This window comes from Spermophilus citellus (assembly GCF_964194105.1).
Source record: "Spermophilus citellus genome assembly, chromosome: 2".
NCBI lineage: Eukaryota > Metazoa > Chordata > Mammalia > Rodentia > Sciuridae > Spermophilus > Spermophilus citellus.
The window spans coordinates 7673621-7696630 of record NC_138183.1 but is presented as its reverse complement, the minus strand read 5'-3'; the positions used below and the strand labels follow the sequence as shown (position 1 = coordinate 7696630).

At 52.4% G+C, this 23010-nt stretch overlaps 1 protein-coding gene across 7 annotated transcripts in view; it reads left to right on the top strand.

Moving 5' to 3' along the window:
• The window catches only part of SLC25A25 (solute carrier family 25 member 25), a 35268-nt gene extending 16942 nt beyond the window's left edge, over window positions 1–18326 (top strand). The window contains exons 1-11 of one of the 7 annotated variants that reach the window (XM_081280856.1): window positions 1527–2074; window positions 10837–10963; window positions 11047–11134; window positions 11705–11740; window positions 11954–12065; window positions 13196–13354; window positions 14948–15100; window positions 15391–15498; window positions 15588–15755; window positions 16169–16319; window positions 16407–18326. In XM_081280856.1, the coding sequence (XP_081136982.1) occupies window positions 1856–2074; window positions 10837–10963; window positions 11047–11134; window positions 11705–11740; window positions 11954–12065; window positions 13196–13354; window positions 14948–15100; window positions 15391–15498; window positions 15588–15755; window positions 16169–16319; window positions 16407–16591 (1506 nt within the window). In that variant the 5' untranslated portion in view covers window positions 1527–1855 and the 3' untranslated portion in view covers window positions 16592–18326. Of the gene's footprint in view, window positions 1–1526; window positions 2075–8253; window positions 8512–10836; window positions 10964–11046; window positions 11135–11704; window positions 11741–11953; window positions 12066–13195; window positions 13355–14947; window positions 15101–15390; window positions 15499–15587; window positions 15756–16168; window positions 16320–16406 lie in introns of those variants that run through there. The other 6 variants (XM_081280858.1, XM_081280854.1, XM_081280860.1 and 3 more) reach the window with 6 other exon arrangements.
• Window positions 18327–23010: the final 4684 nt, after the last annotated feature.

The window sequence follows — 23010 nt, the reverse complement described above, 5'->3', positions numbered from 1 at the left end:
ACTTCTCTGTATGGGTGCACCATGATTTATGTACCATTCCCTTTTTTAAAATCAAGTTGTGCTGGGTGTGGTGGCGCACACCTGTATTCCCAGCCGAGGCAGGAGGATGATGGCAAGTTCAAGGCCAGTCTGGGCATCTTAGCAAGAACCTGTCTCAAAATAAAAGGGGCTGAGTATGTGGCTCAGAGGTGGAGCGCCCCTGGATCCAATCAATCCTCAATACCACCAAAAGAAAAGCTGTTTTCAAATATGTGCTATTATAAACAAGGTTACTTAAAAAAAAAAAAAAAAAAACACCTCACTGTATTTTTTTTTTTTTTTAAGAGAGAGTGAGAGAGGGCGGGGGGGAGAGAGAGAGAATTTTTAATATTTATTTTTTAGTTCTCGGCAGACACAACATCTTTGTTGGTATGTGGTGCTGAGGATGGAACCTGGGCCGCACGCATGCCAGGCGAGCACGCTACCGCTTGAGCCACATCCCCAGCCCCTCACTGTATTTATATGATTTCCCAGATATCCCTACAGGATAAATTCCTGCAAGTGGGGTTGCTGGAGTTGAGGCTTTTGGAGTGTTGGCAGCTGGCACTACATTGCTCTTCAGAGGCTTGTACTCAGGGGCACCCTCACAGCAGCAGGAGGATGATGTGCCCCTGGACTGTCCCCAACATAGTTTACTGAACTTTTTTCACACTTGTCTTTAGAATAATGGTTGTGAGGGGCTGGGGATGTGGTAGTGCATTCTTCTGGCATGCGTGCAGCCCGGGTTCGATCCTCAGCACCACCGCGGAGAACTAAAAAATAAATACTAAAAAAAAATTCTCTCTCTCTCTTTCTCTCTCTCTCCATCACTCGCTCTTAAAAAAAAAAAAAAGAATAATGGTTGTGAACCCCATTTCAAAGGGTCACCTCTGCGAGAGATGCACTTCATTTGTCTACTGGTAAACTAAGAAATGACCAAAGATGAATTTCCTTACTTGTGATGATTTACCCATTTTGGTGTTTAGATTTAATCTGTGACCGGGTCCCTGCCTCTGCGCTGTGGACTAGAGGCTGACGGGAGAAGTAGTTGTGGTATGGTGTGGATCGAGGCATGCATGGGTTGGAGAAAACTGGAGAGTGGAACTGGAGTGTTGCTGGTTGTCCTAGGAAGTGTTGCCAAGGACTCCTGATCACGTTGAACTTGGTGACCGCCATCCTGCGGTGCGGCGGCAGCAGACTGGGAAGTTACCGCAGCGGCCGAGCCGGCTCTGGTGGATTCTGTAAGATGAACCTCATCTGGAGCTTGCGTCTGCACCTCCCTGCGGACTTGCCGGGCTGCAGGCAGGAAATCCGCCGCCTGTGATTGGAGGGCTGGTGCTGGTGGGATAATGAACTTGGTAGTGTCGGCAGAGGTGATTGGCCGGGCCCTGCTGCAGTGAGGTTGCAGACTGGATGGGCGGCCGGGGCTGGGGGAGAGCGCTGGCGGCTGAATGACTGCGAGCTCCAAGTTGCTTTTGCCCCCAGGAGAGGTCTGTTTGGATATTGCTTTATCCTTACCCCCCTCCTTTTTTTTTTAAGCTAAACCTTTGATCACTGGCCACCTGTAGAAGTGAGTTTTATTGAAGAAGCCCAGCTGCTGTCCTTATTGCCAGCAGCCTAGGAGGCTCCCTTTAGAGTGAGCTACTTCTCAGGCCAGGCACGACAGCAGTGCTAGTGAATTTGAAATAGCAGGAAACAGCCCCTGCATGCAGAGCTTCCCGCCTGAGAACTCCCCAGGCTAGGCCTCCAAGCAGCTGTGTAGCCAGAGACCCTTGGTATTGTGGTCACATCCCTCCAAGTGGACGGTCACCATCAGTGGTGTTTGGAGGAAACCGGGATGCTGCAGATGCTGTGGCAGTTTCTGTCTAGCTTTTTCCCTAGGGCTGGGTGCCAGGACTCCAGAGAGGGCATGGATCATGAAGTCAGAGGCACCCAGGCTCCTGCTCCGGGCAACCAGATGTCAAGCTTTTTTGGGAAACAAGATGGAAGGGCTGAGGCCACCGAAAAGAGACCCACCATTTTGCTGGTGGTTGGACCTGCAGAGCAGTTTCCTAAGGTAACCCACCCTGGAGAAGACCTCTTAGTTTAGGGGCTTGTCTAGGATCATTTTCCTGGAGGAAAAAATTTGCTGGGGGGGGAAGAGAAAACTTTTTTTAAAAAAGTCATTTTGGTATTGGGGGTCAAAAAGATGTATTAGGCAGTTAAGAATCCCTCACCCTCAGTCCAAATTCTGTGCCTATAAAAACTTTCCTGCCCCTTGACGACCACCCGCATGGCGTGGAGGGAGGGCAGGTTGATTCAACGGATTCACCTTAGGGTTCATCACTTTGGCTTCAGAAAATCATTTGAAAGTAAGGGACAGACTGCAGTGAGTTGCCCTTGCTTGTCTGAAGAGGGCAAAGAGAACAAGTTAAAAGGGCCAGAGAGTGTACCTTAAAAGTGTGACCCGTGGCCTAGAGCTGGAGACAAGTCTCATGGGCATCTGGAAGGTCACACTCTCCTTGCTTTGGTGGGACCCATTTTACTTTTGGATTCAGGAGGAAGAGTGAAGGGAGGAGGTTGGGCCCCAGGAGAGTCTAGAGTCAAGAGATGCAGAGCCTAGTGTCCCTTTCTGGATGATTAGACACCCAGGGTCACTGAGTGCCAGGTCCTCACAAAAAGCCAAGTGAATGATAGCACTCCCATTTTCTAGATGAGGACACTGAGGCATGGGAAGGTTAACTAGTTCACCCAGGGTTAAACCATTAAGGAATGAGAATTGAACCCCAAGTCTGTCTTGAACTTTGTCCTGTACTCCTTGTTGTCCCTTAAGAAAGCAGTGCTTAATGAGACTGAGTTCCCAGGATTGGAGTAGAGATTGGTGTTTGGTTGGAGTGACCTTGTTTACCTCCTGAGTTTTGGTTATTTTTAATCTTTCTTCTTCCTCAATTGGAGAAGGGAAGGAGATTCTAACATTGTGTTTGGTGCACTGTAGATAGCCCAGAGATTTGTTGAATTGAATTGCTACATTCAAGAAATAGATGCTTTATTGATTTATTTTCTGGGGAGGGACTCCTGCAGTGGTGTGTGCACTGGCAATGAGGAGAACCCCTAGACCTAGGTGGGATTTTTGCAGTGGTCAAGGGTCTCCCAGAGTCAGTCGTGCCCGAGATGTGCAGGATTCATGTGTTAATGAGGTGTCATTTGCTACCTCTCACTCAATCTAGACAACATTGGAAATGGCGTCTTTATGAGGAACTTTTATCTGTGCCTCTGCTTGGCTTATGGCCTGGATTAGCCAGCTGACTTCAATTAATCATCTGGTTTTTGACTTTAATAAACGGCTGCATTCCCAGCCTCCTGCAGGCACCCCTTGCCAGCTCTCCCGCAAGGGTTGCCTCAGGTAGGACTTTATGTGCTGAACAGCCTAGTTCCTGGACCCACACCTTCTATGACTCTGTTCCCCAAAAGGGACATAAATTGGCTGGGTGTCAGGGGATCCCCAAGAGGGAGCTGGAGCTGCTGGTTTCGTTTGAAGCAAGAGAAGAAGCACATCTGGGTAATGTAGAATCTTTGAAAGCAGGTAAATTGAATAGCAGGAACAGTTATGCAGAACGTGTGCATAGAAGACGTGATCACCAGGTGACCTGCTGGGCCCCTTCCCAGGCAGGCCCTGGGGGCTCTTCAGGAAGAGGCCCCCAGAATGTTCCGGAAACCTTATAAAGAAGTTCTGATTGGTTCTCAGGCTCCTCAGTGTCCAGTAGCACTACTTTGTTTTGCTCTCACTTCCCCCATGTAAATAATTCTGTTTGTGAGTCAGGTTCCTACCAGCTTTTATTTTAGGAACCGTTCTGGTTTCCCCCATTATCCTTGTCTTACAGTTAATCTGCTATAGTCTGGAGTGGGAGGTGCCCGCATGGCATTCGAGCTTGCAAATCCTGAGGGGCTGTCTTGTGAAGCTCAGAGAATTTTGTTCATTGTGTGTAATTGCCAAGTGTAGGCAGTTTCATTGGAAACCAGCTATATTGGGCTGTCATGGCAACCTGAACATCAAATGACACTGCCCCCATAGCAGCCAATGAGATTCAAGATCCCTGCAGGTGGGTGGGGCTCGAGCCACCAGATGCTAGTGAGGCTCCTTCACATACTAATATTTCTGGATTGGTCTGAGTCATTGCAGAGGAGAAGGCAGGTTCTTTCTGACCTAATGTGCTACACTCCCAAAGCCCCTGTGCCTGCCCTATTCTTACTCATTGTATTCTGACTCTTACAAGAAGTACCGGCTTGGGTTTTTCGGGTGTGTGTGTGTGTGTGTGTGTGTGTGTGTGTGTTTTGCCACATAATTGAGTGGTAGGACAAAGAAAGCTGGTTAGGTAGCCTTGACAGATCCGAGGGTAAAATGATGTTCATAAGAGGAACTGCTCCTTTATAGATTAAATGAATTCAGGTGCCACCAAATTCTAAGGGACCTAGCATTGCTGTCATTGCCTCAAAATCCTAGGCATAAGAATGGACATCTTATGGGAGGAAACAAATAGATCTGGGTCACAAAATTAGAATAAGGGAGCAGAGAAGAATTATCTGCAGTGCAGCGCTCTTAGCTGCCATGAGCCAGGTGCAGTGGAAGGAGGGGACTCAGCCTGCTGTTCCTGCTTATTTGTACTGCTCTCACATGCGTCCAGCTTGCTCATTGTACTGCTCTCACATGCATCCAGAGCTGAGACAGATGTTTCTCCTTGTTTCTAGCTAAGGCTAGACTTGCTCAGGTTCTACCTTTTCCATATACCTGCCACCTTCCAGTATGAGGTGTTGCTTACCTGAGCTCCCAGTATCTGGTAATTGAACTCTGAAATCTTCTTTTGGCAATATCGGTTTTGGATGCTTTTAAGTGGATGTTGTAACAGGAGCCTGGCCCTGTCTGCCAGCCTCAGCCCTGCCACCAACAGGCTTGAACAAATCAGGTCATCTTTCCAGGCCTGTTTGCTCAACCCCAGAGACTAAGGGGATGGCCTCAGAACCCCTCTGGGCTTCACAGTTTGCAGATCCGGTGGTAGAGCTATTGCCTTGGACACTGGGCAGTTAGACATTGGCTCATTTGGGAAGAATCCCCAGCTTTTGTGTGCAGATGGATTTCTGAATTACCTGTGAAATTCAGTAGGATGGAATTTAAGTAAATAAGCCAGGATAGGGAGCAGGGCTCAGGGTAGAGCCCTTGCCTCACATACTTGAGGCCCTGGGTGCAAGCCCAGCATAGCAAAATGAAAACTCCTGTTGGAATAGAATTGATGTTAGCCTTGTAAAATGACATATTGAAGGGTACATGCAGAACATTTTAGAAACTTTCCTGGTCCCCTGAAACTGTTAAACTATAAGTTTGTGAAGAGTAACAAACTTTGTTATAATGGAGATTCTTTTTTTGGGGGGGTACTGAGGATTGAACCCTGGGGGGTGCTTTACCATTCAGTTACATCTCCAGCCTCCACTTCCCGCCTGCCTTTTTATTGAGACAGGGTCTTACCATGTTGCGTGTGCTGGCTTCAAATTTGGGATTCTCCTGCCCGAGCCTCCCAAGTCCCTGGGATTACAGGTGTATCCACGGCACCATCTTTCCTTCTTTTCTAGAAAACAGTGGTTCTAATTTGATTTACTTTAATAATTGCCTTACAAGGGCTGGGGATGTGGCTCAAGCGGTAGCGCGCTCACCTGGCATGCGTGCGACCTGGGTTTGAGCCTCAGCACCACATACAAAGATGTTGTGTCTGCCGAAAACTAAAAAAATAAATAAATATTTAAAAATTCTCTCTCTCTCTCTCTCTCTCTCTCTCTTTTAAAAAAAAAAAATAATTGCCTTACAATATAAACCACAGGCTCTTCTTTTATTTAGTATAGTTTTCAGATCTCTTCTCAGATTCATTTTGTACATCATAAACCCCAATGGCACAGTTCTGCTTATTAAAATTATTTGAAAACTAAACTTTATTAGGAAACAGATATATCTAGTTTAACTTAATTATTCAGTCAATTGAGTCAATATTTTCTTTTCTTCTTCTCTTCTTTTCTTGGTAGCACCTGTACCTTGTGCATGCTAGGCAAGCATTCTACCACTGCGCCATATTCCCAGCCCTAATCATTTCTTTTTTTTTTTTAACATTTATTTTTATGCCTTTATTTTATTTTATTTTTATGTGGTACCTCACACATGTTAGGCGAGTACTCTACCTCTGAGCCACAACCCCAGCCCTAGTCATTTTTCTTTTATATTGAAATACATAGTCTTCACTAAAATGAGATACTTCAATAGGTCTGTGTAACTTATCTTCACTCAGATGTGACCATAAATAATTTAACAAAGGAAGACTAGCATATTAAGATCCAATTTTATTTATTTATAAATGTGAGCTTCCTTTGAAATAAATAATACCTGGTGTTGTTCAGTTGGAAAAAATGCCCTGACAGCTCTATTTGCAGATGCCCAGAAAAACAGGTCTGTGAGGTGAGTGGCTCTGTGTGTGTTTCCTGGGGCCTCAGAGCATGCTCCCTCTGTTCAGGAGCCGCCAGTGAAGCCCCTCCTGGGATCCAGGCACAGGCAGTGCCGGCAGGGAGACCAGTAGCCTTCTGCCTCCAAGGACTCCAACTGAAGAGATAAGAGGTGTGTTCAAATAGCTCCAGAGCAGAACATTCTGCCCTGAGCAGCTGAAGGGCCACCTGAGTGTCATGGCGTTAGTGCAGGTTGTACAGGAATCTGTCTGGATAATCAGATTGGTCCCGGTGCAGTCTGTGGCCTGCTTTTATAGGCCAGTCGTCAGGCCTGTCTTAGGAGGACGTCCTTTTCTTTGTTATAATCTGCTTCACAGGGTTCTGCAGAAGATCAGCATCTTATTCCAGAATCCTCTCCAGAGGTTCTTGGTTTGGGTTTTGGTGGTGCTGGAGTTGGAACCCAGGGCCTGCCACATGTTAGGCAGGTGCTCTGCACTGAGCCATGTCCCCAGCCCTTCTTCCAGGTTCTTAACAAAGTTTCGCAGTGAGTTGGGAAGTCCTTTTAGTTTTGCTGATCCTCAAATGACAGCTATCCACTTTTATCCATTCCTGTCGTGGGAAGATGCAGTCTATATTAGGAAGTGGTACACTGTAGAAGGAACGAGGGTGGGGCCAGTCTCATTCTCATCCTGGTGACATGGTCTCTTCCTCTGCAGCACGGATCTGCGGGGAGAGAACAGAGTGGAGAGGGTAGGCTGGCCTGGGAGATCATCCTCTATACCAGGTCTTTCCAGGACCTGAGATGTTTCTCTTTCTGAAAGCATCTTTCTAAATCTGGGTAGCCTGGTGTAAGTTTCTTTGATAATGGAAATGCCCTGTGACCATACATTGGCGATCTAGCACTTGTAGTATGGACATACCACTGAGGAACTGAGTTTTAGAAGGTCTGCATATTGAATAGCAAAGTTCTGGGCCTGAAAGCTACCACCATACCAAGCTTGCCGGAGTTCTGAGTGGACATGAGCATTGGAGACTGTGCGTCCCGTAGTACCTTGGATATGATATTCCTGGGAAGTCATTCAGCAGGACCTCTGGACTCTGCAGTGTTCTCCTTTCCTGGTCCCATCATGTCAGCTCCTTGGTGCTCCTGGCATCCCTGGAAAAGCCTGTAGGCTCACGGGTTGGTTCCTAAGTGCTTATGTTGCAGATGGCCGGAAAGTGTTCAGGCTGTGGGTACCGGGGGCTGTGTAGGGCTGGTGGCCCTCTGAGCAGAAGTCAGCCAGAACCCAAGGGCAGGGCTTGGCTAGTCAGGCAGCCCCACCCCTGCCCTGTGGTATGAGCGGGCTCAAGGAGGGTCTGTGTCTAGTGTGGCCGGCGACCTGGCTGTCAGTCTCCTATCCTGTAGCTACAGTGGCCCCTGCAGGTATTGATTCTGTCTCTACCTTCACTGATATTTGATGGGAATGATTTACTAGGGGAAGGGACATGTTGCATAGAGTGACGCATTTGGGGACCTTGCATGAAGACTGACTGTAGCCTATTTGTTCTTGGGAAGGATTTGCAGCCAGGGGTGAAGGTTTGTTTGGGGAGGGTCCTCCTTTCCAGGAGTTAATACAGGAAACGGTGACGTCAGTCCTGATCTTTGCTCCTCTGCACTTAAGCAACCTGATGCCACTGTCACGGGCCTGTGCTCATTGGCTGCTGGCTAGACTTGGAGTGGGTGGATTTTTTTCAATTAAGTAAAAGGGCAGGGCTTGAGCAGCCAATGGCAGCTGAGCACTGGCATATCTTGTGTGTGAGTTTCCCCGGGATGCAGCATTCCCCATTCTGGACGCTGCCAGCACTTGCTTCAGGGGCAGCTGAGCACCGTCTGCCAGCATGCTCTGCCTGTGCCTGTATGTGCCACTCATCGGGGAGGCCCAGACTGAGTTCCAGTACTTTGAGTCCAAGGGGCTTCCCGCTGAGCTGAAGTCCATCTTCAAACTCAGCGTCTTTATTCCTTCTCAGGAGTTCTCCACCTACCGCCAGTGGAAGCAGGTCTGTGTGGTGGTGGCCTTTGTTGAGTGAATGGGAGAGTGGCCTTGACACCAGAGTGGGCTGGTGGGCTGAACTGCACCCGCCCTGCCTTCCAGAAAGAATGTCTGTAATGTGGGAGGTGTGATGTCTTGTGGCTGTGGCTGGAGTGGCTGGTTTTCTCTTGACTTCCAAGGAAGTCTGGAATTCTAGGGAGGCCCTTGTGGGAATCTTGTGGGAGAGTCCCTTTGGCTAAGCTGGAGCTTCCTGAGAGGTACAGAGCTGGGGAGAAGCTGGCGCTGGCCAGCTGCTGCGGGCTGCTTCTCTGGACTGGGGGTGGAGGCCAGCAAGGATGTGAGGGGAGAGGCCTAGAGGCTTCTCTTTGGAGGCTCATAACTTGGGGACTTTGCCACAGAGAAGAGCTGACCATGCCCCTGTGAGGCTGGAGCTGGCAGCACTGTGCCCTGGGTACAGAGGGGTGGGGAGGGAGCTTTCGTGCCTTCTAGAATCTCCGATGTCCCGGAGGAGCAAGGCAGCAGCTGAGAGAGCCTGAGTCTAAGCTATAGGGTGTAGGGGGTCGCTTGCCTCCTGGGCTTTATCGGATCTCATGCTGTCCCTCAGTGCTTCTGGTGGCATGAGGAGGTGCATGTCCTAGGAAGGAGACAAGGTAGGCCAGTGTTTTGAGGCAGAAGCAAGCTCTTTGAGAATGTTTTTAAATTGGCTACAATGAGCACAGTTTTGAGTTGTCTGTATCCCAGGCCACCCAGCACAGTGAAGTGCATGGGTCATTCTGGTAGCAGGCAGCTTGGGGACCAGGTTCTGTGCATAATGTTCAGCTCCTCCTTAAATGGCACGTAGGCTATAGGCCTATTCCTGCTGGAAATTGGAGCCCCATGCAGAGTTTCTGTCACTCTTGTGTGAGAGCCCAAAGTCAGCAGGAGCGAACGTAACCCCAGATGGCAGAGGAAGTACCCACCTACGGCTGTCCTGCTTTCCAGCTGTGCTGCATGCACTGCTCTAGCGATCACAGGGTGTGTGCCCAGGCCTCACACCCATCAGGGGCTCAGGACATCTGAGAGGGAGACCATGATGGCACTCTGTGAGAGCACAGGCTAACCAGTGGTCCACCGATTCCTAGACCCCAGCAGACTCAAAAGACTTGAGACCTGTATTGATTTATGGAGAATGAATGGATTTCTCTTTGGGAGAATCAGGGACACAAGGAGACATAACTGTTTTCAGGAGATTATTAGTTCTACATTCTGGGTGTTGCTGAATTGGAGTGACTCAAGTTTGCCTCCACCTTCTTGACATTAACCTGTAGGGAGGTGGCTAAGAAGCCCAACAGGCCCAGCTTGAATCTGCCCATCATGTTCCTGGCTGTGTGACTTCAAGTAAATGCTTTGCCTCTCTGAACTCCTGCTCTGTAACATGGGGGAATGATAGACCCTGCCTCTGAGAGCTGTTGGAGAGGCTTCAGTAGCATTTAGCAATTTAGTGGCAGCGGGAAGCTCCAGGAAAGGATTGCTTTTTTTGTGGAGAAATTCCAGTTGCTGAACATCCAGTACAGAGACAGGTGCGGAGTCTTGGAACTTCACAGCCAAGGAACAGGGTCTCTTAAAGGCCTCCTAGGCCCCTAAACAATTATTAGAGCTAGTCTGGTTTTCAGCGCCTGGTTAGGAGAGCGGGGGTTGGTTATATCATCTGATATCCCTGAAACCAGGGACTGGCAGTGCCATCAAGAGCCCATGCCCAAGAATAGTCACCCTTGCTTGGTTCCTGTGTCTTCTGCCACCTCCAGAGTGTCCCTGGCAGAGTTTCTGCCGAGCGGGCATTGCTCCGTACCTTCACCCTGGCCACCAAATTGTTCTTGGGCCAATGCCACTGGTGGAGAGGGAGGGGCAGGTAAAAAGAGCAAAGCCTCAGAGTTCCTGAGGGAATTTGGATTCCAGAGCCAGCCACCTGTTGGCAGGGAACTCAGGGCTGAGGCCTGGTACTAGGGGCCAAGCTGTAGGGGTGCCAAGCAGCTGACCCAGGCTGTGTGACAGGCTTGTCTCAAGAATTCTTGGGAGGAACAGACCCCAGGCTGGCCCGTTGGCCTCTATCTGAAGGATGCCTCTTGGGGACTCTTTGCTCGTCAGGCAAACAAGATGAGCCCCTAGGATCTAAGTGGTGGCTCCAACGTATGAGGAAATCTCTGTGGTGGCTATGGAGGTAGACAAAGGCATCTTGGGTCTCTGGGGTGACGCTGGTTTAGATGAGTGGAATCACTTCCTGGGGAAGGGCCCCATGAGCCAAGGAAAGGCTGAAGCATGAGCTAAAATTAAAAATCTTACTTTTGTCTTCTAGAAAATTGTGCAAGCTGGTGACAAAGACCTGGATGGGCAGCTGGACTTTGAAGAGTTCGTCCATTACCTTCAAGACCATGAGAAGAAACTGAGGCTGGTGTTCAAAAGTTTGGACAAAAAAAATGATGGTGAGCTTGACTTGCAAATCCCAGCTGGCCATCCCTGACCCCACCACCTGGCCAGCCTGTGCCCATGGCCCTTGTCGTTATAGGACGAATCGATGCACAGGAGATCATGCAGTCCCTGAGGGACCTGGGAGTCAAGATCTCCGAGCAACAGGCAGAAAAGATTCTCAAGAGGTGAGTGCCCGGCAGCCTCTGGTTGGCTTAGGCAGCCGCGGGGCTGTGCACTGTCCAGAGAGCTTGGCTCGCGGTTGCAGAGGATGGCTGAGTAGCCCGCCCAGGCAGCTCCCCTTTGAGAATCACGGATCACCTGGAATTTCCCCCATTCATTGTGACCCATGAAGCGCAAAGACTAGTTGGGGGGAATTTCAAGTTGTGAAAGGCGTCCCTTGAACATGTTCTCTGCCCGCGCTGGAGGAGATGGGGCTTGACTGGCCTTGACCTGGGGAGACTTCTCTTCAGGCTGCTCCGAAAGAGCTCCCTGGCGGGCAGAGGCTCTGGGAAGCCAGAGGACGTAGCCCAGGACCTCGCTTCTCCTGGCTGTCTTTCCCAACTCCTGAGGCTGAAAGCTGGGCCACAGGAGCAGCCCTCGTTCCTCGTGCTCCTGGGGCCTGTTGCTGGGGGGCTCTGCTGCGTCGTGTTGGCCGTCGCGCTGTGGGTGTGTGCTTGCCGCACTGACGGCTGCTCAGAGCACTTATATGTGTGTTTCTCCTCTCTCCTCTGCTTCCTCCTTTGTCTGTCTGTCAGAATACGCACGGGCCATTTCTGGGGCCCTGTCACCTAGTAAGTATCCATGTTGCCCCACGACCGTCTCCTTCCTTAGCTTCCGTGCCTGATGGGTGCGGGGTGCTGTGGGCCAGGCACGGTGGGCCGTGGAGCTCCTCAGCCCTTTCTCAAGGGCATGAGGAACCCTCTGCTCCTGCCTCAGCGTGCCTGGAGGTGGATATGCGCTGGCAGATGGGGTGTGATCACACAGGGGTGGCTTCTGTCTCGCAGCATGGACAAGAACGGCACAATGACCATTGACTGGAACGAGTGGAGGGACTACCACCTGCTGCACCCCGTGGAGAACATTCCCGAGATCATCCTGTACTGGAAGCACTCCACGGTGAGGCCCTCCCACCAGGGGACTTCCTCTGCTATCCCCACAGGTCCTCTGCCCAGCACCAGCTGTCTTTCGTCCCCAGTAGAGTGGGCTCCCCCATGCCCCCTCTTCAGCAGCGGTACTGTCCCCTCCACTGTCAGCCCAGTAGAGCCAGCCATACCCGCCCCCTCCTGGTTTCTCACACACCAGCAACCCATACAACCCAGTTGTCCCCCAGGTACAGTTACCTTATCTGGGAGTCCCCTCTGTCCCCAAATGCCACCTGTGGCATCAAGGTGCATTTCAGACATTTCCTTTCTTGATGCTCCTTCCTCTCCCAAAGCCACGTGATCATCCTGGGGGGGGGGGAGTGACGCTGTGGAGGACACAGACCGCTCTTGCGTGCACCCTGCTTCCCTATTCTTTGGTGTGGCTTCTCTGTAGCAAAATGAGCACGTCCCCACAGCAGCTGGCACATGGCCCTGTACCCGTCAGTGTGGTCCCAAGTAGATATGGATCTGTGCTGACCCCCCTGCCCAAGACCAGACCCCTTACCACTTGCTTTGTCCCTCCAGCCAGTCCTGCCTAGAGTGTGGTCCTGTCCACCCTGGACCACGGGCCAGGCCAGGGCTTGCTGGATGAAAGTGAGTCCGGCTCCCGAGTTCAGCTTCAGTGCAGCCGGCTCCTATCTCGGGCTGCAGCCTGGGTCAGAGCAGGACTGGCTCAAACCAACCCAGGTGCTACCCAGAGTACAGTCCGCAGCCTGTTTGCTGAGGCCTTACACAATGTTCTGCCAGCGTGATCTAGTTACACATCAGGGTTCAGAAGGATTTTTACCCCTGATGTGATCTTTCAACCCTGTCAGCCTGGGATCCCCACAGAAGTCCCTTTTAGCGGGTGAGAAGTGCTGTCCAAAGGTTATGTAACTGGTCCCGTCCAGCTGTGCTCGCCTCAGTTGTCTACCTGGGAGCCATGGGCAAGCGGAGACCTTTGCCAAGTTCACAGAGTGACAGGGAAGAGCCCCAGTGTGCCTCCTACCCAGATTCGCCACATTCTCATGGTTCACGTGGTCCCCTGCGCCATCGCCACTCGGAATGGTGGGCGATGGCTGTGTCTTGAGCCAAGCTGGTGAACTCTGCTGGTCTTTCTCACAGATCTTTGATGTGGGTGAGAATCTGACGGTACCTGACGAGTTCACTGTGGAGGAGAGGCAGACAGGGATGTGGTGGAGACACCTGGTGGCAGGAGGTGGGGCAGGGGCCGTTTCCAGAACCTGCACGGCCCCGCTGGACAGACTGAAGGTGCTCATGCAGGTGAGCAGGACAGTGGCCCACACCTGATTCTTCACCCTGGGGTTTATGGGTCGGTTAGTTTCTCCTTCCCCTGGCTGGATCCTTGCTGTGGCTCAGTAGTAAGTCAGATTGGAATTACTTCTTAGACCAAGTCCCAGCAGATCCCGGCCTAGGTGACATTTCGTGTATAGCTGATCTAATTTTATCTCAGGCCCTTAAGCCAGGCATCACCTTACAGCAGCTTAAGGGGACCAATGAGGCTAGTGACACCTGGTGTGGCAGGAGCTGATTCCCTTCAGCTCATCCATGGGGGGGCAGGGGGCAAGCAGATCCTCACCTGACCCAGGTGCCAGTTGGAAGAAGCACCTTACCTTGGCTGGGTGTGCAGCTCCACGTCCACAGGGCAGAGATAAGCTCACTGATGTCAAGGGAAGAATTGTGAAATGGGGACACTCTGGTGGACTTTGATGTCTCTCTGAACAGCAGCTGATCACCCTCTGTCCACTGGCTTGCATCTGGCACTTTTCATGCCTGGGGCCCTCTCAGAAAGGGCACCCTCCCCGCCCCTTGACCCCCCCTGGTCCCCCTGTGAGCATTACGGCTAACTGAGATTTCCCTCGACCTCCAGAACTCTGGGGACTGGAGTGGTCCAGGAAAAGAAATGCTAGCCCTGGGCTCACATTCCAACCCCCTCCCTCCCAGCCCTGTGCCCTTGATGTGCACTTCACCTCCCAGGACCTCAGTGAAAATACAGGGCTTGAACAATTGCCTCACAGGTTTAACAGAATTTCCAGGAATGTCTAGAGATTAGAGCAGCCCTTGGGTGAGAGGGCGTGGTGCGTGGGAGGGACCTAGTCTATGATCCCTGAATCTGGAGCCAGCCCCGGGATGAGCAAGGAGAGTAGAGGGGCCCCCTGTGACTGAGGGGAGTAGAGGGGTCCAGTGTGACTGAGAGGGGATTAGAGGACCTGGTGTCACTGAGAGGGGAGTAGAGGACTGGTGTCAATGAGAGGGGAGTAGAGGGGCCTAGTGTGAGCTGAGCGTGCTCGATGGAGGCACGCCGTGGAATTTTCTCTACTTTGAGATATATATGTTTGAACATTTTCCATGAACAAAAGCTCGATGGGGTTTTGTTGTTTGTTTTTTATTTTATTTTTTTTTAAAGAGAGAGTGAGAGAGGAGAGAGAGAGAGAGAGAGAGAGAATTTTTAATATTTATTTTTAGTTCTCGGCGGACACAACATCTTTGTTGGTATGTGGTGCTGAGGATCGAACCCGGGCCGCACGCATGCCAGGCGAGTGCGCTACCGCTTGAGCCACATCCCCAGCCCCATGTTTTTAATTTTTAAAAAGTATTCCTCGTGGGCAGACCACGGCTCAGTGGTAGAGCTCTTGCCTGGCACGCACCTGGCTCTGGTGCCATCGTCAGTACTGCACAAAAAGAAAAAATAGTCCTTGTGAGGGTGTAAACTTTAGCTGAGTCTAAACCAGAATTAGTCACACTTGAGTCTCATGGTACCAAGCTGCTCTTCAGATTCCCAGTAGGGAAGAGGCTCCCCCGGTAGACAGGCCGCCCCTGCTCCACCCAGTCCCACTCATTACTTGTCCCCCTCAGGTGCACGCCTCCCGCAGCAACAACATGTGCATCGTGGGTGGATTCACGCAGATGATTCGAGAGGGAGGGGCCAAGTCACTCTGGCGGGGCAATGGCATCAATGTCCTCAAAATTGCCCCTGAGTCGGCCATCAAATTCATGGCTTACGAGCAGGTAAGGGCCCGGTCGGCGAGCATCTGCATAGGGACTAGGTTACCTAGTCTGTGATCCCTGAATCTGGAGCCAGTCATTGTACCCAGGGCACAGCAAGGGGTGGCAGGAGATCTGGGCCTGGCTCTGCTGCCAGTTCACTTTGGGCCAGTTTCTTCCATTTCTAGGCAGCTTAAAATATGGGTCAGGGCCACCAGCCTCAGGCACATCTGAACAGCTCTGTGCGGAAGGGCTGGGGGAGCAGTAGGAGCTGTGCTCTCTGGGTACATTGGTTTGTTTTCTCCCTATTCTAGATCAAGCGTCTTGTTGGTAGCGACCAGGAAACGCTAAGAATCCATGAGAGGCTTGTGGCAGGTTCCTTGGCCGGGGCCATTGCCCAGAGCAGCATCTACCCTATGGAGGTAAGAGGATGCCTGGACGGGGGCATGTCATAGTGCACATGATGGGGGGACAGGAGGGTCGTGCTCATGTCCCACCACTCCTGTTGCAGGTTCTAAAGACCCGGATGGCCCTGAGGAAGACAGGCCAGTACTCGGGCATGCTGGACTGCGCCAGGAGGATCCTGGCCAGAGAGGGGGTGGCTGCCTTCTACAAAGGCTACGTCCCCAACATGCTGGGGATCATCCCCTATGCGGGCATCGACCTAGCCGTCTATGAGGTGAGGCCCTAGAGGGCTTCTGTTCCAGGAGCAGGCAAAAGGTTCCACCCCTGCCTCCGACATGCCCTCCCCTGCTGTCTCCCTGGTGGACCCCAGGGCGGTTAGGACAGGAGGCAGTCTCACCTCTTTACTCCTGTCACCCTGCCAGCGGCTGTGCCTCAGCGGTTCACAGGCTGAGGACACTGCAGCGGGGGCTGTGTGGGGAAGGGTCTCCCTCTGCCTCGTCCCTGCTTTGTCCCAGCCAGAATCCATAGTGAAAGAAGGGTCAGGCTGGCCAGGAACTTGGTCAGGCCCAGGCCACACAGCCTTGTGGATCCTGCGTGATAGGAACATCTCGGCGTGGGTCCAGTGATTGCCCCACGGTCGACTCCATGCCAGCTGTCTCCGGGCTCAACCCGTTCCTCCCTCCACAGACGCTCAAGAACGCCTGGCTGCAGCGCTACGCGGTGAACAGCGCAGACCCCGGTGTGTTCGTGCTCCTGGCCTGCGGCACCATATCCAGCACCTGTGGCCAGCTGGCCAGCTACCCACTGGCCCTGGTCAGGACTCGGATGCAGGCACAAGGTAAGCCCAGTCCCAGACCAGTCCCTGTCTCCCAGGCAGGTTGGGAGGGCCAACAGAAGACAGCTGACTGTTGGCCTCTCTCTGCAGCCTCCATCGAGGGCGCTCCTGAGGTGACCATGAGCAGCCTTTTCAGACAGATCCTGAGGACCGAAGGGGCCTTTGGGCTGTATCGGGGACTAGCCCCCAACTTCATGAAGGTGATTCCAGCCGTGAGCATCAGCTACGTGGTGTACGAGAACCTTAAGATCACTCTGGGGGTGCAGTCACGGTGACCCGAGGGCAGGTGGACTCGCTGACCCTGGCTGCAGCCAGGGTGTCCAGCCATCTCATTCTGTGAATGTGCCGACAACACTAAGCTGACTTAAGCCAAGCTGTGAAACCTGGAAGTGCGCAGGGAGGGGCGGGGAGACTGGCAGGCCTCGGCTTGTCCTGCTGACCTGCAGACCCTCGTGACCGTTCCAGGGAGGGTCCCTGGGTTTCCTCAGGGTCCAGGGGTCAGCAGGACCTGGGCCCATGCGCCTAGGCACAGGACGTTTCCTGCAGCGCCTGCCGCATAGCGAGCTTGGGGATAGCTTTGCTCTTCCATCTCGTCCCCACAGCCCGGCCCTGCCGCTGGCCCACTGAGTGTTCCTGTGCCTGTTTTGCGTCCCTCCCCCTGATTCGCCGTGGTAGGAGTAGGGCCACCAGCCCACTCCCAGCCATGAGAGGTGACTGCCTGCCTCTCAGACCCACCTCCGACCTGCTTTGTCAGCACAGGGCGTGGCCCGGGAAGGTGGGGGGTCCCGCTTGGGTTTCTGAGCTCTCTCAGAGGGCGCCTGGGCGCATGCGCTGCCTGGTCTGCAGCGTGACTGGGGAGCTCGTGCTTGACCTGCAGTCCCCTGGCTTCTGTGCCTGGGTCTTGTGCTCTGAGCTGGCCCAGACTGTCAGGACTGGCACCAAAACCGAACTCCTCGTCCCCACTCTGTGGCATAAGGACAGTGCCCAGTCATGTTTTATTGTCAAGAGCAGAGTTTCTGCCCTGTATCCGCCCTGCTGAGGGATGGGCGGAAGGCCCTGGTCCTGTGCTGCTGGGGAGGGTCTTGGAGAGGCAGGTTGGGCAGTGCCCTGTTCCTTGCTCCCCAAGGAAGATGGGGAGTGGGTGGCTGGACTGCGCGAGGTCTGCTGACCCCCCAGGGATTCGTGTCCATCCCAGCGGGGGTGAGGTGGGACCAGCTCACATTCCACTGATGCGACACAGCACACTGCTTGGAGCCTATTTATTTTGTATTTATTTGAACAGAGTTATGTCCTATTTTTATAGATTTGTTTAATTAATAGCTCATCATTTTCAAGTTCATTTTTTATTCATATTTATGTTCCTGGTTGATTGTACCTTTCCATCTCCACCTGGTGGGGGTGGGGGAGAGAGGGAAGGGCCTCGGGAGTGACCTTCCTGGGCCCACACCAGCGTCCTGTCTGGTCTGTCCAAAGAAATTCCTCTCAGGACTGGAGACAGGAAGTCGAGGGGAGAAGCCCCAACTATGGAGAATGCACCCCTTAGCGGGTCGGCAGCTTGTCCCCAGGAGGCCTGAGACCTGGAGGGGGAGGGGCAAGGGGAAAAATCCCGACCATGGGTGGGTGACAGTACCAACCTTGCCTGGACAGGGAGGAGTTCTTTATTTCATCCTTTTTGAATGACAGGGTAGTGAGATGCCGCTCATCGTGAGCTTGTGACAAGGGGGTAGGGCTGGAGGACAGGGTGGCCATTTCCCCACCCCAGCCCGGAAGTGGGCCCCTCCCTCGCAGCCCCCAGCTGCCCTTGCTTGGTAATGCTGGTCAGCTGGCCACTTGACATTTGCACCTCCATTCCCCAGAATGGCCTGATGAGGACAATTTAAATAGGATGCAAAGATCAATGCAAAAATTGTCATATATATATAGTTATAACTGGAATTTGTCAAAAAGCAGATTAAAGAATTGGAAGTTGTCATTCAAAACAGCCTTCTAATAAAGTTGTTTCAAAGCTGCTGACGGAGCCAGGGTTTTCTTGATTTCCTTGCCTCCCTCGACCTTTCATGCTGATCCAAGCCAGTGACCCTCTGAGAACTCAGTCTGGTTCCTGTCACTACAGGGAGGGTCACATGTTAGAAACTGAATCCTTTCATTTCCCACCCAGGGCCTGGGCTGCTTCCCCTCTTGGCTCCATGGAAACACTCCCTTTTGATGTGGTTTTTGATTTGGGGTGTTCTGAGGAGGCACCAGTGCTCGGTTACCTCTTCTGGGGCTCCTTCCTCAGTGCTCTCCTGCTTAGCCATCTCGGACGGTGTCACTCCCTCCTGCTTGGAGTGCCCTCTAAGCGTGGCCTCCAGACACCACCAGCCTCCCGGGTGGCTAGGCCCTCTTTCCAGCTTTCAGCTGCTGCAGGGCCTGGAGGGCCGAGCAGCCTCAGGCCTCTCCTTACCCATCTGGTCGCTGTCACTCATCTTGCTGGAGATGACTTTCAGTAGCTGTGCTCAGGTGATCCCCGTTTTATACATGAGCCAGCTCCAGGTTCAGCCGTCCAGCTACGAACTCAGCCTCAGCTGACGGTCATCTCGAGCGTCTCGTGTCCAGGGCAGGCTCCTTCCCAGCTCTTCTTCCAAACCTGCCTGTCTTCATCTCAGCAAGCACACTCCCTTCCTCCAGTGACTTCAGTCCCATCAATCAGCAAATCCTGTCAGTGATACCTTCAAATATATCTGGAGTCTGACCTCACAGTGTCCACCGCTGCTCATGGTCAGAGGCAGTGTCATTTCTTACCTGGGCCTTTTCCAAAGTTCCTAAACTTGTCTCCCAGGCTTCCCTCCACTCTGCAATCCAAGCTGCACTGGAGGGACCCTTGTACAACCTAGTCTTGGTTCATGTCACTCAACCCTCCATGAGGAGACAAGCCACCAGCTGGGAGAGACCCTGCAGTTTCTCATCCAACTGAGCATCTGTAACTCGGACTGGAAAATATGGCCCAGATAAAAATGGGCACTTCACAAAGGAAGGTGACTGGCCAAAGAGCCAGGAAGGGACTTAGTGCCATTCATTGTCAGCAAAACCAAGTGGGAAGCAGTCCGTGCAGGTAGAATAACTAGTTAGTCCGCAGCACCCAAGTTGATGGAGAATCTGCAGCAACTAGAGCCTCCGCTGATGGCAAGGTCAAGTGTGAAGCGTTTGAGGGAACTTTGTTTCCAGTAAAGTCAGACATTTTTCTTGTGACCCAGCTTTCCCCTAAGTAGTACCCACTTTTCCCCAAAACCCTGTGTCTGGCTGACAGCATGTTCATTCATAGCAGCCAGAAACTGGGAGCCGCAAACGCCCTACAGCAGGAGGAGAGATCCAAGACCTCTGTCTGCGTCCATTGAGGGACGCCACTGGGCAGTACATGGGAATGAATTGCAGAAACTACGGGCAACAACAGGATGAACCTTACAGCACCGAGAATCCAGACCCCCGAGCAAGAGCGCTAGGCCCTGAGTGCCCCTCGGTTGTCTCCAGGGTGGTGGCTGCCTTGGAGGGAGAGGTCGTGGGGGAGAAGTGTCTCCCTTCTCACCTGTATATAAAAGTACCCTTTGTGGCTTCCAGGGTCTCTGGCATCTGCCCGCCCCGACCAGAGGTGGGCTTACCTGCACAGAGGCGGCCTGGGTGGTCCCCAAGGCCCTGGTGTGCTGGGAAAATGGCCTTTCTCAAATGAGCGTTCACTTTCCTTCTGCAAAACAGGTTGAACCCAAGCCTTGTGTGTGCTCGGGGTGCTCTGTCACTGACTCCATCTGGCCCTTTTTATTTTATTTGGTGACAGTCTGAGTTACTGGGGCTGGCCTTACACAAGGACTCCAAAGTGCTTCAAGTTTCAGGCCCCTCAAAACCTCTCTTGGGCTACTCAGAAATGTGCTTGTCTTCAGCAGGTGGCGTACACGAGGCTCCATGAGGCGTTCATTAAGTGACTGTCCACAGCATCCTGATGGCCCTGGACATCAGAGGCCAGGCCTGCTAGGGGAGGGGAGCCACAGCTCAGGGACTGGTCCTGGGCATGGATGAATAGTGTCCCCCTAAAATTTGTGTCTCCCCCAGAACCTCAGAAGATAGCCTTACTTGGAAACAGGATCACTGCAGATACAGTCAGTTTAGGGTGAGTTCATTCTGGATTAGGAGGGCCCCTAAATCCAGTGATCAGTGGCCTTCAAGAAGAGGGAATGTAGGACATAGATCCATGGAGGAGAGACTGGCCTGGGAGGCTGGAGGGGTGTGTCCATGAGCCAAGGACACCAGGGCATGGCTGCAGCGGCCAACATTGGCTTCCTGTGCCTGATACCAAGGTGATAGGCCTTCGTCATGCCCCAGCTCTCGGGTCTTGGCAAACTGCTGTCCAGCCTCCCACCTGCCCCCACTCATCCATCCTCAACCCCCTGCGCTAGAGGCCAGGGCTCCTCAGCACTGAGGCCAACTCTGGGGACACTACAGGTGGTTGATGCACGTAGCCTGCTCAGGCCAGCCTCCCTGCGGCAAGCTCATTTCCTCTGTCCCTTTGTCCTGTCTGAGCTCCTGTCACCTTCACAAGGCCTTCACACCCACCTTACCTAGGATTTGGCCTCTCCTGTCCCTTTCATCGCTTGGGCTCTTAGCTGCTCCCTCCTCCTGGGCCTGAGGGTCTCTGTGGGCCACATTCTCTGCTGTTCTCAGTGCCCTGAGCCTCTAGGCTAGCTTTCCATGGTAAACCTCAGTTTGTTCATTAGCAAGATGGGCACAGAACCTTCCTTACAGCTCTGAGGGGGGAGGGCTGTCCAGCTTCATAGGAAGGATCAAAGTTAAGCTGAGCTTCAGACCAGCGTGTGGCCCCAGCCCTGCTCTCCGGGGAGGCTGGCTGCTGGCTGCCCACAATCCAGACCTCACTGGTCTGAGCGGGTTGGAATGTAGGGGAAGGGTGGGAAGAGGAGGAGCTGGGGTTGGGGCCCAGTTGCCCAGAGTGGACCTTGGCCCCTGCCCCCAAGCACCAACTAGCCCAGAGTGGCAGGTGCTGGTGGCTGGAGAGGTCACCAGGGCTAGGTGGGGGGCCACTGCAGGTAGAGCAGGAGTAAACTGAGCCAGAGACGACGGCCCCAGGTTAACCACCGCCTCCTGCTTTTGGCTTCTTGATATAGGCTGGCCAGGAGAGCAGAGGCCAAGGAGGGAGTGCCTTGGTCATTTGCTATCACGCATCAGGCAGCCCTTGGCCCCGAGGGGCCATCATCTCTGAACAGCCAAGGGGGAGAGGGAGCTGGCCCAGCCTTAACCCTCATCCTCTGCTGGCCCATTCTCTTGACTCCACCTGGCTTATAGCATTTGTGTTAGTGTCTCACAGTGGCAGCTGCTACAAATGCAGGGACAGGTGCAGTCTCTCACAGTTCTGGAAAAAGCCCGAGAAGTCACGTGAGTTTCACTGACTGAAACACAAGGGTCACAGGCTGGGTTTCTTCTGGAGGCTCTGGAGCTGGGCGTGGGGGTCCAGTTCCCTGCCCCTTCCTGCTTCTGGAGGTTTCTGTGTTCCTTTTGACCCGTTCCTGCCCTTCCAGCTGCTGTGCTTCTGCCACCCCATCTCTTCTGCATCAAGTCCCCCCACCCCTCCCTTGTCTGGGGACACCTGTGATTATATTCAGGGGCCATCTGGATAATCTCCCCATCTCTGAAGGCATTTTAGTCACATTACAAGCCCCTTCCCTGCAGAAAGGATGACGCAGGGAGTAGGGTGTGGATGTATTCGGGCCACGCTGTCCCCCTCACTCACCTCACCATCAGCATCCTTCCTGTTGGACTGGTTAAATGCAGTAAGAAATAGCTGCAAAACTGTACTGCCATTAGAATTGGTGGGGACAGCCACCTCCTGGAATATGTTTGTAATCTAGAGACTTCAGCACAGGGCCAGGTGTGGCTCAGCGGGACAGTGCAGGCCCAGTGTGAGCAAGACCCTGGGTTCCATCCCCAGCACCAGGAAAAAAAAGATCACAGAAACTGATGCCAGCAGATCTGGGTCTCACTGCTGCCTCTGCCCCTTAATTAACTGTACCACACAAAGCAAATGACTCCATCCTCTGGTGCCTCAGTTTCCTTATACGTAAAATGGGCATGTTTGACCCAATCTCAGGGATCTTTTAGGATTAAATGAAGTAACACCTGGAAAGCATTTGAAACAGTGGGTTGCCACAAATTAGGCCTCATTGACTGCTGCATGTATATACTTAATATACAGTAGATGTGTGTTTGTGTGCAGGATATGTGAGCTACGTAAAGAATAATCTAGCCGGCACAGTAGCGCACACCTGTAATCCCAGCGACTCAGAAGGCAGAGGCAGGAGGATCGAGAGTTCAAAGCCAGCCTCAGCAATTTAGTGAGGCACTAAGCAACTCAGTGAGACCCTGTCTCTAACAAAATACAAAATAGGGCTAGGGATGTGGCTCAGTGGTCGAGTGCCCCTGAGTTCAATCCCCAGTATCCTTCCCCCATCGAAAAAAAAATAATAATAATCTAGAAAATTGTATATCCCAAAATGTCAAAAGTGGCTAGATGGACCGTGAATATTTTGCATCAACTTTTTATCAACCATTTGTATTTCTTTACAATATACATTATTTGCATAATCAAATGAAAACAAGCAAACCAGAATTCTCATGGGCTTTCGTCCCCAGGGATTCCCTGGCTTCCAGGGAGAAG